This window comes from Pygocentrus nattereri, chromosome 6 (assembly GCF_015220715.1).
Source record: "Pygocentrus nattereri isolate fPygNat1 chromosome 6, fPygNat1.pri, whole genome shotgun sequence".
NCBI lineage: Eukaryota > Metazoa > Chordata > Actinopteri > Characiformes > Serrasalmidae > Pygocentrus > Pygocentrus nattereri.
The window spans coordinates 7177274-7189773 of record NC_051216.1 but is presented as its reverse complement, the minus strand read 5'-3'; the positions used below and the strand labels follow the sequence as shown (position 1 = coordinate 7189773).

The 12500-nt window shown below is 38.5% G+C and overlaps 1 protein-coding gene across 4 annotated transcripts in view; it reads right to left on the bottom strand.

Annotated features, from left to right (window-relative positions):
• The window catches only part of cerkl (ceramide kinase-like), a 138759-nt gene that overhangs the window by 4477 nt on the left and 121782 nt on the right, over positions 1–12500 (bottom strand). For 2 of the 4 annotated variants that reach the window (XM_037539079.1, XM_037539081.1), the window contains exons 10-11: positions 10278–10386; positions 1611–1707 (exon numbers count right to left, since the gene is read on the bottom strand). In XM_037539079.1, the coding sequence (XP_037394976.1) occupies positions 1611–1707; positions 10278–10386 (206 nt within the window). The remainder of the gene's footprint in view (positions 1–1610; positions 1708–10277; positions 10387–12500) is intronic. The other 2 variants (XM_037539080.1, XM_037539082.1) reach the window with 1 other exon arrangement.

Here is a 12500-nt window from a genome sequence, read left to right as displayed (position 1 = left end):
CCCACACATGTCTTCCGAGCTTTATATGGAATATTGAAGATGGTAGAATAGCGGAAAATTTGAAAATAAGTGTCCTTTTGGAACTTCTTGCCCCCCGACAACCCCCTGCATGCACCTCTCGGCCATGAATGGATTTTAAAAATATGTTTTAGGCCAAAACCTTATATCCAAACTACCGTACAACAAAAGCCGTGTATTCATAACCATTTAATGTAATTACTGTCTGTGAGGGAGCATTCGGAGGCTTTAAACTCTTCAGACGTCTGGTTCCTATCACCACCACTGTGACACGAACTAGGGCAGAGCATTTCACACCAAACCACTCTGAATGACTTTACACCTTGCATATTCAGTCAGGCAGTAATACTGTACTGTAAACCTGAGGGAACTCCCTTTTTATTGCAGTCTGTTCGGGATTTTTCTTCAGGCTTTCACCTGAAGATGAGCATGAGTTTGATGTTGTGTTGATGAATATTACCGCTAACACTTTATGATAGCAGGCTGTAATAAACAACAACTTAATGACTGTTGATGATTATGATAATAACTTTATAATATGACGGGGGCGGTCATGGACTGGAGGTTAGGGAACCAGCCTCGTGACCGGAAGGTCGCCGGTTCGATCCCCAAAGCCGAAAGCACATGACTGAGGTGTCCTTGAGCAAGACACCTAACCCCCAACTGCTCCCTGGGCGCTGTGGATAGGGCTGCCCACCGCTCCGGGCAAGTGTGCTCACTGCCCCCTAGTGTGTGTGTGCTCACTAGTGTGTATGTGGTGTTTCACTTCATGGATGGGTTAAATGTGGAGGTCGAAATTTCCCCGTTGTGGGACTAATAAGGGTCTCTTAATATATATATATATATATATATATATATATATATATATATATATATAAAATGTGTCATACTTACTGTACATGTCACGTTTTATGTTTTATCCACCCCCCCGACCCCAAAATATGTTACATTCAGCAAATCATCAGTATTTGCGCATTAAAATGAGCAGAAGTTTGTTCTCTCTGCTTATTTTTACAGCGACTGTATGAAGTGCGTTTACAGGGCTTGGGTAAATACGGGCAATCATTCTAATGACAGCACGTTCTAACTTAAGAAACAATTACACTGCTGTGAACTAACGTAACAATAACTGAAAATGATCAGGCTGATGTTCACAGTGATCTGCACTGATGCTGCTGTGTTTGTGTATTTGTATACAGGCACATATTGCCTGTGCGTGTGAATCATTTCCTCTCCCTGTCTGTCTGCATGTGGAGCTCTAAGGACACTAAACCAGATCTAATAGAGCTGGTATCGCTCGAAAACGCCAACATGCACATCTCCGAGAGCGCCGCGGCCCCGGCCCTCGTCCTACGCCGCGTATTTATAGAATGTGGGTTAATAAAGAGCGCCAGATTGGATTGCGGAGAGAAAAAGAGGCGGGCTCTGAAATAGGCTAATCGGGTTCTTAGCCTGAAAAGTGTTTTACGGGAATCTGACAATCAGCCACTAATTTGACTTGACAGTATGCTAATTCTGCTTAAGCCGGAAAGGTTGCTAACTCCATTAGCGTGAGGGGGGATTTCCTGAGCGGGAGGGCGAGGGCAGCGTACCTGATTGTTTGTGCTGCTGTACCTCTTCAGGTGCTTGATGAATTCTGACCTGGAAGCGTTGCCCACAGCCACGAGCGCCATGCTGCTGTTGTTCAACCTGAGGAAGAAAGACAGAGCTGTTAGCCTCGCGCTCGCTAGTGTTTTTAGCCGTGCAGCAGAATTTAGTCCGTGTTCATAGATAACAGTGTGTCAGAAACTTAGTAGAACAGATACTAAGTAGCGCCACACAGTTGAGAACAGGTGTGGGAGGAAATGGACATGCAGTTAGCACAATGTCTTCAGCAAATGAGGCGTATTTCTGTGCCATAAACACATCTTTTTGCCTGGTACATTTACATTTATGGCATTTGGCAGACGCTTTTATCCAGAGTGACTTACAACGTGATCATTTCACACAGGTAGGCCAAGGTGGTGTTAGGAGTCTTGCCCAAGTATAGTGCAGGGTGCTTACGCAGGCAGGGATGGAACCCCAGCCTTCAGTGTTGAAGGCAGAGGTGTTATCCACTACACTAACCAACGACATGTACTTGGTATGTGGGTTTCCTTTACTGAACTGTATGTATGCCATGAAATTCAGTCCTATATTATTTTTCTGTCTTGGTGGCTGTAATGAAGCAAAGTTTTAAAGCATGTAAAAGGCAAAGGGTAAGAGCTAACCAGCCTCCACATGGGGGTGGGGGGTTAGTTTTACAACCAAGACCCCTCGTATTAATTAAAAACAGTATTTTTTTTGAAGTTTTTCAAACAGATTAACATACGTTTTAGTTTTATTGTGCTGATACTTGCTGTTCTACGTTGTGGTCAAAAATAAAACAAACCCTGCTGAAATGAAACAATACAAATCCTCCCTGATAGCAAGAGCCACTGTTGGCCCACTGATGTCAAAGCTGGTGGTCCACTGGCGTTTTGCTCAGCGTTTTCCGAGTGGCCCGCCAGTGTTTACGCAGATTAATAGGTCAAAATGCATCACTCATTTTCCAACCATGTTCTAGTTTACTGATTTTTTTAGTTATTAAATTTGTTTAGTAAATAATTTTAATCGAGCATTTTCAACAAATCACGTCAAGCCTAGTATTTGTCTTAGTTTACTTACCAAATAAAAGTCCTAGTGCGTTCAAAAACTAATTAGAGCTTGTATGCAGGACAGTAATCTGGGTGGTCCGAAGTGTCATGATTGGCCACTCCCAGTCCTGTCCATGTGCGTTTGTTTTGGTTTTCTAGTCCTGCCCCCTCGTTTCATGACTCCACCCCTGATTGTCTCCACCTGTCCCTTGTTACCCTTGTATTTAAGCCCTGTGTTTTCCCTGGTCTGGTTACTGGTCTTTGTGTGTTTCTTTTTCAGCAGGGAAGCCTCTTTTGAATAATCATTCATTCCGATTAGCATAAATATAATATATTTAGGCTGGGAAGCTTGTCTGGTTCAAACAACATAAAACTGTATTAAACTTATTATATTTTGCATCATTTGACCATTTTAGCAACTTTTAGTGACGACCAGCCTTTAATCCTGTCTATACGTAACTCTGCACTCGTGCCACTTTCAGCAGAATTGTTCACAAAACGCTGGAAACAAAGCTTACACTGTTATTTGTAGCTGAGATGTGTGGGTTGCTTGTATAGAACATATATTAATTTTGCTCAAATATTTTTTAAATTATTGATCAAAAACCAACACGTGTTAGCTTGTGCGCCACTCTACCCACACTAGTTAGCTACATTGGCCTAAAACCTCCAGTGCAAGACTAAAGAAGCAACTGCAGACATCAAACATGACTACATTTGAGAAAGTGTGTAAATTAGATTTTCAGCCAAAGGACTGCTTTGATTCTGTGCTGCGCTTTGCAGCTGATTAATGTTAATGTTAGTGCTAACAGAGCTAGCCTCTCGGTTAGCAAAACTGGTCTGGCCCACTTGTGGACCACATCGTTGGTTTGTTCTGGCCCAGTATATGTCTGGGTCCTCGGTCTACATCTGACCCACACACTGTAAAGTGAGTAGAACTAAAGGCCACATCTGGCACTTTTACATGGTTGGTCTACAGCATTCACGCCCGGATTGTCCCACAAATGTAGACACAAGGCAAAACGCGTGCCTGACATCTACCCTGTAGTCGACCAACACTCATGCAGGAAAGCCAGAATCGGCCCAACACTGTCTGCTATCGGGGTTAAATTCTACTGGTGAGCAGGTCTAGTTGATTATTGTACAGATAGAGAGATTCTTATCTCTCCAGACGGCCACAAAACATCCAACCTCGTTCACCAATTGTTCTTAAGAAGAAATTTCTCTTTGAATCCTACAAACACAGTTTTGCAAAGCTTCTGACATTCACCAGGGATTTATTCTTAAGTACATTCTTAAGAACAGAACCTACAAACTCAGAAGCACAAAGGAAGCGAACAGCCCTGCGGTTTAAGAACACGTCGCGAATCTGGCACAGACCTTTTCTTCAGGAAGATACTGAAGAATGAGGCCCAGTGTCCCTAAAACTTGTCAAATGAAGCAGATTATTTTCCTCTGTAATTTGTTGTCAGATGTCAATGACCTGCGTCATTGAGTGCGTCAGTGCAGTGAAAGAGGGCGCTGCAAAGAGTCTTAGTCAGAGTGAAGGTCACACTCGGCTCGCCTGGCCCTTGACAGGCGAACCCATCAAGGATAGGAATTATACAGCGGATGGGAACAAACTCCACGAAAATGACTTCAAGCTTGTTCACACTAGTGCATCCATGTCTAGCCAGGTTTTCACAATATTCCCTCTCTAACTTTCCTCAGACAAGCCTTACTGGCACGACCGTACTCAGACACTGAACTGCCAAAGCATATCGCCTCTATGTGTCGGTGCTTTTCTCACACAGCTGCCTTTATAGCTGCAGTCGCTGGGTGATAATAATTTAACACGTCTCTTACAGAGAACACACTTCTGCACTTTTTGCTGCTCAGTTACTATTTATGTGCTGAATTTAACATATTGGCAGAAAAAAAAGCATAAAATGTAGTCTGTGCCGAAGTGGCACATTTTTGTGTTAAACTCAAATCAAAGCAAATAAATAGAAACTGTTCGCTACAATTTGCAGAAGAATGTCGTATTGAACTGAGTTTTCTGTAAAGAATGTGTTAAATTGTAAAGTAACACGTCATTTGTTTTGTTCATGTCCAAACGTTTGCATACAGCTGTAGGTTGTCTATATTAGTATTGTTTTGCTGTGTAATAGTAATGTATACTGTAAATATGAATATATACCACTGTTTCTATGTCTGCATGGGGTTTTACTTCGCTGTCTCTGTACATATGCTGTGTTTCACTACTGCCTCACTGGAAATCACTGGTATGAATTATCACATGACTGTGATTTTATTTACCTCTATATTTACAGAATATTTTACACTACTGCCTCTATATTTATGTGAGGTTTTCCGCTACTGTCGGACGCTGTGCAAAATGAAAACAAAGTGCAATGTTGTGCGAATCTTTTAAACCCTATTTTTCATTGTAAATAGTACAAAGACAACATAGCAAATATTGAAACTGAGAAATTTCGATGTTTTTTGAAAAACGTGCCCATTTTGAATTTGATGGCAGCTACATGTTCCAAAAAAGTTGGGACAGGGGCGTGTTTCCCACTGTGTTACATCACCTCTTCTGTTAACAACTCTCTGTAAGCGTTAGGAAACTGATGGGACCAAATGCTGTAGTTTTGAAAGTGAAATGTTTACATAGGATTTCAGCTGCTCAACGGTTCGGGGTGTCCTTTGTTGTAGTTTTCATTCCATAAAGCGCCGCATGTTTTCTGTGGGTGACAGATCTGATCTGTCACAGATCTTAGCACCCTATTTTTTTACTATAGAGCCATGCTGTTGTAATATGTGCAGAATGTGTTTTCACCATGTCTTGCTGGTGCCTTCCCAGATGTGCGGGTCACCTATGCCATGTTCACTAATGCACCCCTACACCATCATGAATACTGTCTTTTGAACTGTGCACTTATAACAAGCTGAGTGGTCTTTAGCCATGGTGTCCCTGATGTCCAAAAATATATTCAAATGTCGGTTCGTTGGACCACAGGACACTTTTCTACTTTCCCTCAGTCCATTTTAAATGAGTTCGGGCCCAGAGAAGGTGGCAGCATTTCTGGATCCTGTTTATATTTGGTTTCTTATATTTGGTGCTTTAGAGTTTTAACTTGGACTTTTTGGCCTTGTCCCTTGCATACAGAGATTTCTCCAGAGTCTTTTAATGTTATTATGTACTGTAGATGATAAAGAGAAAAGTTCTTTGCTATATTATGTTGAGAAAGGTTGTTCTTGAATTGTTGCACTATTTGATTGTGCAGACTTTTGCTCTTTTATAGCCAGTGATGTTACCAATCTGTTGCCAATTAACTACCAGGTGTTTTTTTCTTTACTAGTATTTTGTTTAGCTCCCAACTTTTTGGAACATGTTGCTGGCATCAAATTCAAAATGGACAAATATTTTTAAAAATGAAGTATCTCAGTTTAAACATTTGAAAGGTTGTCTTTATATGATTTTCAAATTCATAGGGTTCAAATGATTTGCATATCACAGCATTTTGTCTTCATATAACATTTTGCAAAGTGTGCCAACTTTTTTGGAAATGGTTGTATGTGGTTATTTACACTACTGCCTCTATATTAATGTAATGTTTGATTTTCACTCTACTGTCTCTACATTTATGTGATTTTCACACTACTGTCTCTATATTTATGTGATTTTCACATTACTGCCTTTATATTTATGTGATTTTCACTCTACTGTCTCTATATTTATGTGATTTCCACTCTACTGCCTTTATATTTATGTGATTTTCACACTACTGTCTCTATATTTATGTGATTTTCACTCTACTGTCTCTATATTCATGTGATTTTCACTCTACTGTCTCTATATTTATGTGATTTTCACACTACTGCCTTTATATTTATGTGATTTTCACATTACTGCCTTTATATTTATGTGATTTTCACACTACTGTCTCTATATTTATGTGATTTTCACTCTACTGTCTCTATATTCATGTGATTTTCACTCTACTGTCTCTATATTTATGTGATTTTCACTCTACTGCCTTTATATTTATGTGATTTTCACACTACTGTCTCTATATTAATGTGATTTTCACTCTACTGTCTCTATATTCATGTGATTTTCACTCTACTGTCTCTATATTTATGTGATTTTCACATTACTGCCTTTATATTTATGTGATTTTCACTCTACTGTCTCTATATTAATGTGATTTTCACTCTACTGTCTCTACATTTATGTGATTTTCACTCTACTGTCTCTATATTCATGTGATTTTCACTCTACTATCTCTATATTCATGTGATTTTCACTCTACTGTCTCTACATTTATGTGATTTTCACACTACTGTCTCTATATTCATGTGATTTTCACTCTACTGTCTCTATATTTATGTGATTTTCACTCTACTGTCTCTATATTTATGTGATTTTCACATTACTGCCTTTATATTTATGTGATTTTCACACTACTGTCTCTATATTAATGTGATTTTCACTCTACTGTCTCTACATTTATGTGATTTTCACACTACTGTCTCTATATTCATGTGATTTTCACTCTACTGTCTCTATATTTATGTGATTTTCACTCTACTGTCTCTATATTTATGTGATTTTCACATTACTGCCTTTATATTTATGTGATTTTCACACTACTGTCTCTATATTCATGTGATTTTCACTCTACTGTCTCTATATTTATGTGATTTTCACATTACTGCCTTTATATTTATGTGATTTTCACTCTACTGTCTCTATATTTATGTGATTTTCACTCTACTGTCTCTATATTAATGTGATTTTCACTCTACTGTCTCTATATTTATGTGATTTTCACTCTACTGCCTCTATATTTATGTGATTTTCACATTACTGCCTTTATATTTATGTGATTTTCACTCTACTGTCTCTATATTCATGTGATTTTCACTCTACTGTCTCTATATTTATGTGATTTTCACTCTACTGCCTCTATATTTATGTGATTTTCACATTACTGCCTTTATATTTATGTGATTTTCACACTACTGTCCTATATTTATGTGATTTTCACATTACTGCCTTTATATTTATGTGATTTTCACTCTACTGTCTCTATATTTATGTGATTTTCACTCTACTGTCTCTATATTTATGTGATTTTCACATTACTGCCTTTATATTTATGTGATTTTCACTCTACTGTCTCTATATTCATGTGATTTTCACTCTACTGTCTCTATATTTATGTGATTTTCACTCTACTGCCTCTATATTTATGTGATTTTCACATTACTGCCTTTATATTTATGTGATTTTCACTCTACTGTCTCTATATTCATGTGATTTTCACATTACTGTCTCTATATTTATGTGATTTTCACTCTACTGTCTCTATATTCATGTGATTTTCACATTACTGTCTCTATATTCATGTGATTTTCACTCTACTGTCTCTATATTTATGTGATTTTCACATTACTGCCTTTATATTTATGTGATTTTCACTCTACTGTCTCTATATTTATGTGATTTTCACATTACTGTCTCTACAATTATGTGATTTTCACTCTACTGTCTCTATATTTATGTGATTTTCACTCTACTGTCTCTATATTTATGTGATTTTCACATTACTGCGTTTATATTTATGTGATTTTCACTCTACTGTCTCTATATTAATGTGATTTTCACTCTACTGTCTCTACATTTATGTGATTTTCACTCTACTGTCTCTATATTTATGTGATTTTCACATTACTGCCTTTATATTTATGTGATTTTCACTCTACTGTCTCTATATTAATGTGATTTTCACTCTACTGTCTCTACATTTATGTGATTTTCACTCTACTGTCTCTATATTCATGTGATTTTCACTCTACTATCTCTATATTCATGTGATTTTCACTCTACTGTCTCTATATTTATGTGATTTTCACACTACTGTCTCTATATTCATGTGATTTTCACTCTACTGTCTCTACATTTATGTGATTTTCACACTACTGTCTCTATATTCATGTGATTTTCACTCTACTGTCTCTATATTTATGTGATTTTCACTCTACTGTCTCTATATTTATGTGATTTTCACATTACTGCCTTTATATTTATGTGATTTTCACACTACTGTCTCTATATTCATGTGATTTTCACTCTACTGTCTCTATATTTATGTGATTTTCACATTACTGCCTTTATATTTATGTGATTTTCACTCTACTGTCTCTATATTTATGTGATTTTCACTCTACTGTCTCTATATTAATGTGATTTTCACTCTACTGTCTCTATATTTATGTGATTTTCACTCTACTGCCTCTATATTTATGTGATTTTCACATTACTGCCTTTATATTTATGTGATTTTCACTCTACTGTCTCTATATTCATGTGATTTTCACTCTACTGTCTCTATATTTATGTGATTTTCACTCTACTGCCTCTATATTTATGTGATTTTCACATTACTGCCTTTATATTTATGTGATTTTCACACTACTGTCCTATATTTATGTGATTTTCACATTACTGCCTTTATATTTATGTGATTTTCACTCTACTGTCTCTATATTTATGTGATTTTCACTCTACTGTCTCTATATTTATGTGATTTTCACATTACTGCCTTTATATTTATGTGATTTTCACTCTACTGTCTCTATATTCATGTGATTTTCACTCTACTGTCTCTATATTTATGTGATTTTCACTCTACTGCCTCTATATTTATGTGATTTTCACATTACTGCCTTTATATTTATGTGATTTTCACTCTACTGTCTCTATATTCATGTGATTTTCACATTACTGTCTCTATATTTATGTGATTTTCACTCTACTGTCTCTATATTCATGTGATTTTCACATTACTGTCTCTATATTCATGTGATTTTCACTCTACTGTCTCTATATTTATGTGATTTTCACATTACTGCCTTTATATTTATGTGATTTTCACTCTACTGTCTCTATATTTATGTGATTTTCACATTACTGTCTCTACAATTATGTGATTTTCACTCTACTGTCTCTATATTTATGTGATTTTCACTCTACTGCTCTATATCTAGGTTACTAAAAGCTTAAGCTGATGTCCTGTTATCTTGTAGCTGTTCAGAGGGGGAGGTATAACGGTGGGGCTAGTGAGGGCACTTCCTACAAGCCTGTGGACATCTGTTACGGCCTTAAGCCTGCTACATCACTGCCTTTAATCAGACCTGTTATGGTGTGATTAGCCCACTTAGGGGCATTTGACCTGAGCTGTCTGATCCAGTCACTAGGTCCAATCTCCAGGGATTACCTGGGTTCACCCCAACGCAATATACACAAATACACACGCACAGCCTCCAAAGGCATCCAGGACACAGACCCAGCTCCACCTTCTGAGATACAGACCCACTGACCCAGTCTCAGAGCTTTACCGTCTGACTGTTGATTTGGAGGAAGTGCTCACTGCTAATGCAGCCTGACTCTGGTCTAGTGTCAACAGTAACAATAAGAAATCAGCTGTTTACAGGCTGCCCGCTTGCGCTGTGGGTGGAGTAGGGGTGGATGACTCAGGTGAAAGGGTCAGATGGTGTGAGAGGGGTAGTGTGAGGTAGAATGTTGAACGTAGGCCGTGTAGGGACGGTTTGGACCTGGTGAAAGGAGCCAGGCCTCTGGGGGCCATGGAGCAGAGGCACGGAATAGACATGATGCTGATGCTGAGGTAGAGGCCTCGTCTGGTCTGCCATGGACCATCTTCTGCTGACAGAGATGGAGAGAAACACACACACACACACACACACACACACACACACACACACACACATATATATATATATATATATATATATATATATAACTTACAATGTAAAGGACAACAGGCATTTTCAGTTGATGCCAAAAACTGAAAAATGGTTTGGTTCCGACAGCAGCGATATGTACAGTGAGTCCAAGAAGTATTTGATCCCTTGCTGATTTTCTTTGTTTGCCCACTAATAAAGACACTATCCTTCTGCACTTTTAATGGTAGATATATTCTAACATGGAGAGACAGAATATCAAGACAAAAATCCAGAATATAATTTTAAAGAATATATTTTAATTAATTTGTATTTCAATGAGGAAAATAAGTATTTGATCCCTCTTGCCAAACACACTCAATACTTAGTGGCAAAGCCTTTGTTTGCAAGCACAGCGGTGAGACGTTTGTTGTAGTTAACCACAAGTTTAGCACACACACCAGGGGGAATTTTGGCCCACTCTTCTTTGCAGATCCTCTCTAAATCACGAAGGTTGGTGGGCTGTCGCTTGGCAACTCTGACCTTCAGCTCCCTCCATAGATTTTCGATCGGATTGAGGTCTGGCGACTGGCTGGGCCACTCCATGACCTTAATGTGATTTTTCTTGAGCCAATCCTTTGTTGCCTTTGCTGTATGTTTAGGGTCGTTATCATGTTGGAAGACCCAACCACGGCCCATTTTCAGATCCCTGGCAGAGGGGAGGAGGTTGTCCCTCAGGATTGTGCGGTACATGGCTCCATCCATCTTCCCAGTGATGCGGTGAAGTAGCCCTGTACCCTTGGCAGAGAAACACCCCCAAAACATTATGCTTCCACCTCCATGCTTGACGGTGGGCACAGTGTTCTTGGGGTCATAGGCAGCATTTTTCTTCCTCCACACATGGCGGGTGGAGTTGAGGCCAAAAAGTTCAATTTTGGTCTCGTCTGACCACAAAACCTTCTCCCAATAACTTGGTTCATCTTTCAAATGATCATTGGCATACTTGAGGCGCGCCTCCACATGTGCTCCCTTCAGCAGGGGTACCTTTCGGGCACTGCAGGATGTGAATCCATTGTTGCGCAAAGTGTTGCCAATTGTTTCCTTGCAAACTGTGGTCCCAGCTGCCTTCAGGTCATTTGCTAACTCCTGCCGAGTGGTTGCAGGACGATTTCTGACCGTTCTCAGCATCATTGCCACCCCATGAGGTGAAATCTTCTTTGGAGCACCGGGCCGAGGTCTGTTGATTGTCATGTTATACTCTTTAAACTTTCTGATAATTGCACCAATAGTTGTTACTTTCACATCCAACACCTTACTAATCTTTTTGTAGCCCATTCCAGCTTTGTGAAGGTCAACAATTCTGACTCTGAGGTCCTGTGACAGCTCTTTGGTTTTACCCATGTTGGAGACTTGAAATCTGTGTGATCTGTCTGATTCTGTGGACAGGTGTTTTTCACACAAGTGATTAGTGAGAACAGGTGGCTTCAGGTCAGGTAACAAGTTGATTGGGAGTGTCTAACTGGTCTGTAAAAGCCAGAACTGCTAATGAATACTAAGGGATCAAATACTTATTTCACTCCATGAAATACAAATCAATTAATATATATTCCTTAGATTTATTTTCTGGATTTTCTTTTTAATATTCTGTCTCTCCATGTTAGAATACATCTACCATTAAAAGTATAGAATGATCATGTCTTTATTAATGGGCCAACGAAGAAAATCAGCAAGGGATCAAATACTTCTTGGACTCACTGTATATACTCTATATATGTATAATGAATCGAGCAAATAACTGACTTAACTCAGGGGTTGGTAACCCAAATGTTAGAAAGAGCTATTTTGTCAAGTTTCAACAAAAATCAAACCACCTTTGGCGCCACAACATTTCTTGTCCGTTTATTTAAGTAAAGTTTTACCATCTTGGCTGTAAATATGTCTCCGTATGTGTTAATATATTTTTAATATACACTAAAAAATATAAGCAAAAACGCAGCCTTAGCTCAGCTACAGCGGCTTTTCTCGCATCTCTGGCAGGAAACTTAAAAGCAGAATAGTTTCCAGTAAAATGTTTCTTAACATTTGAATTTTTACCAG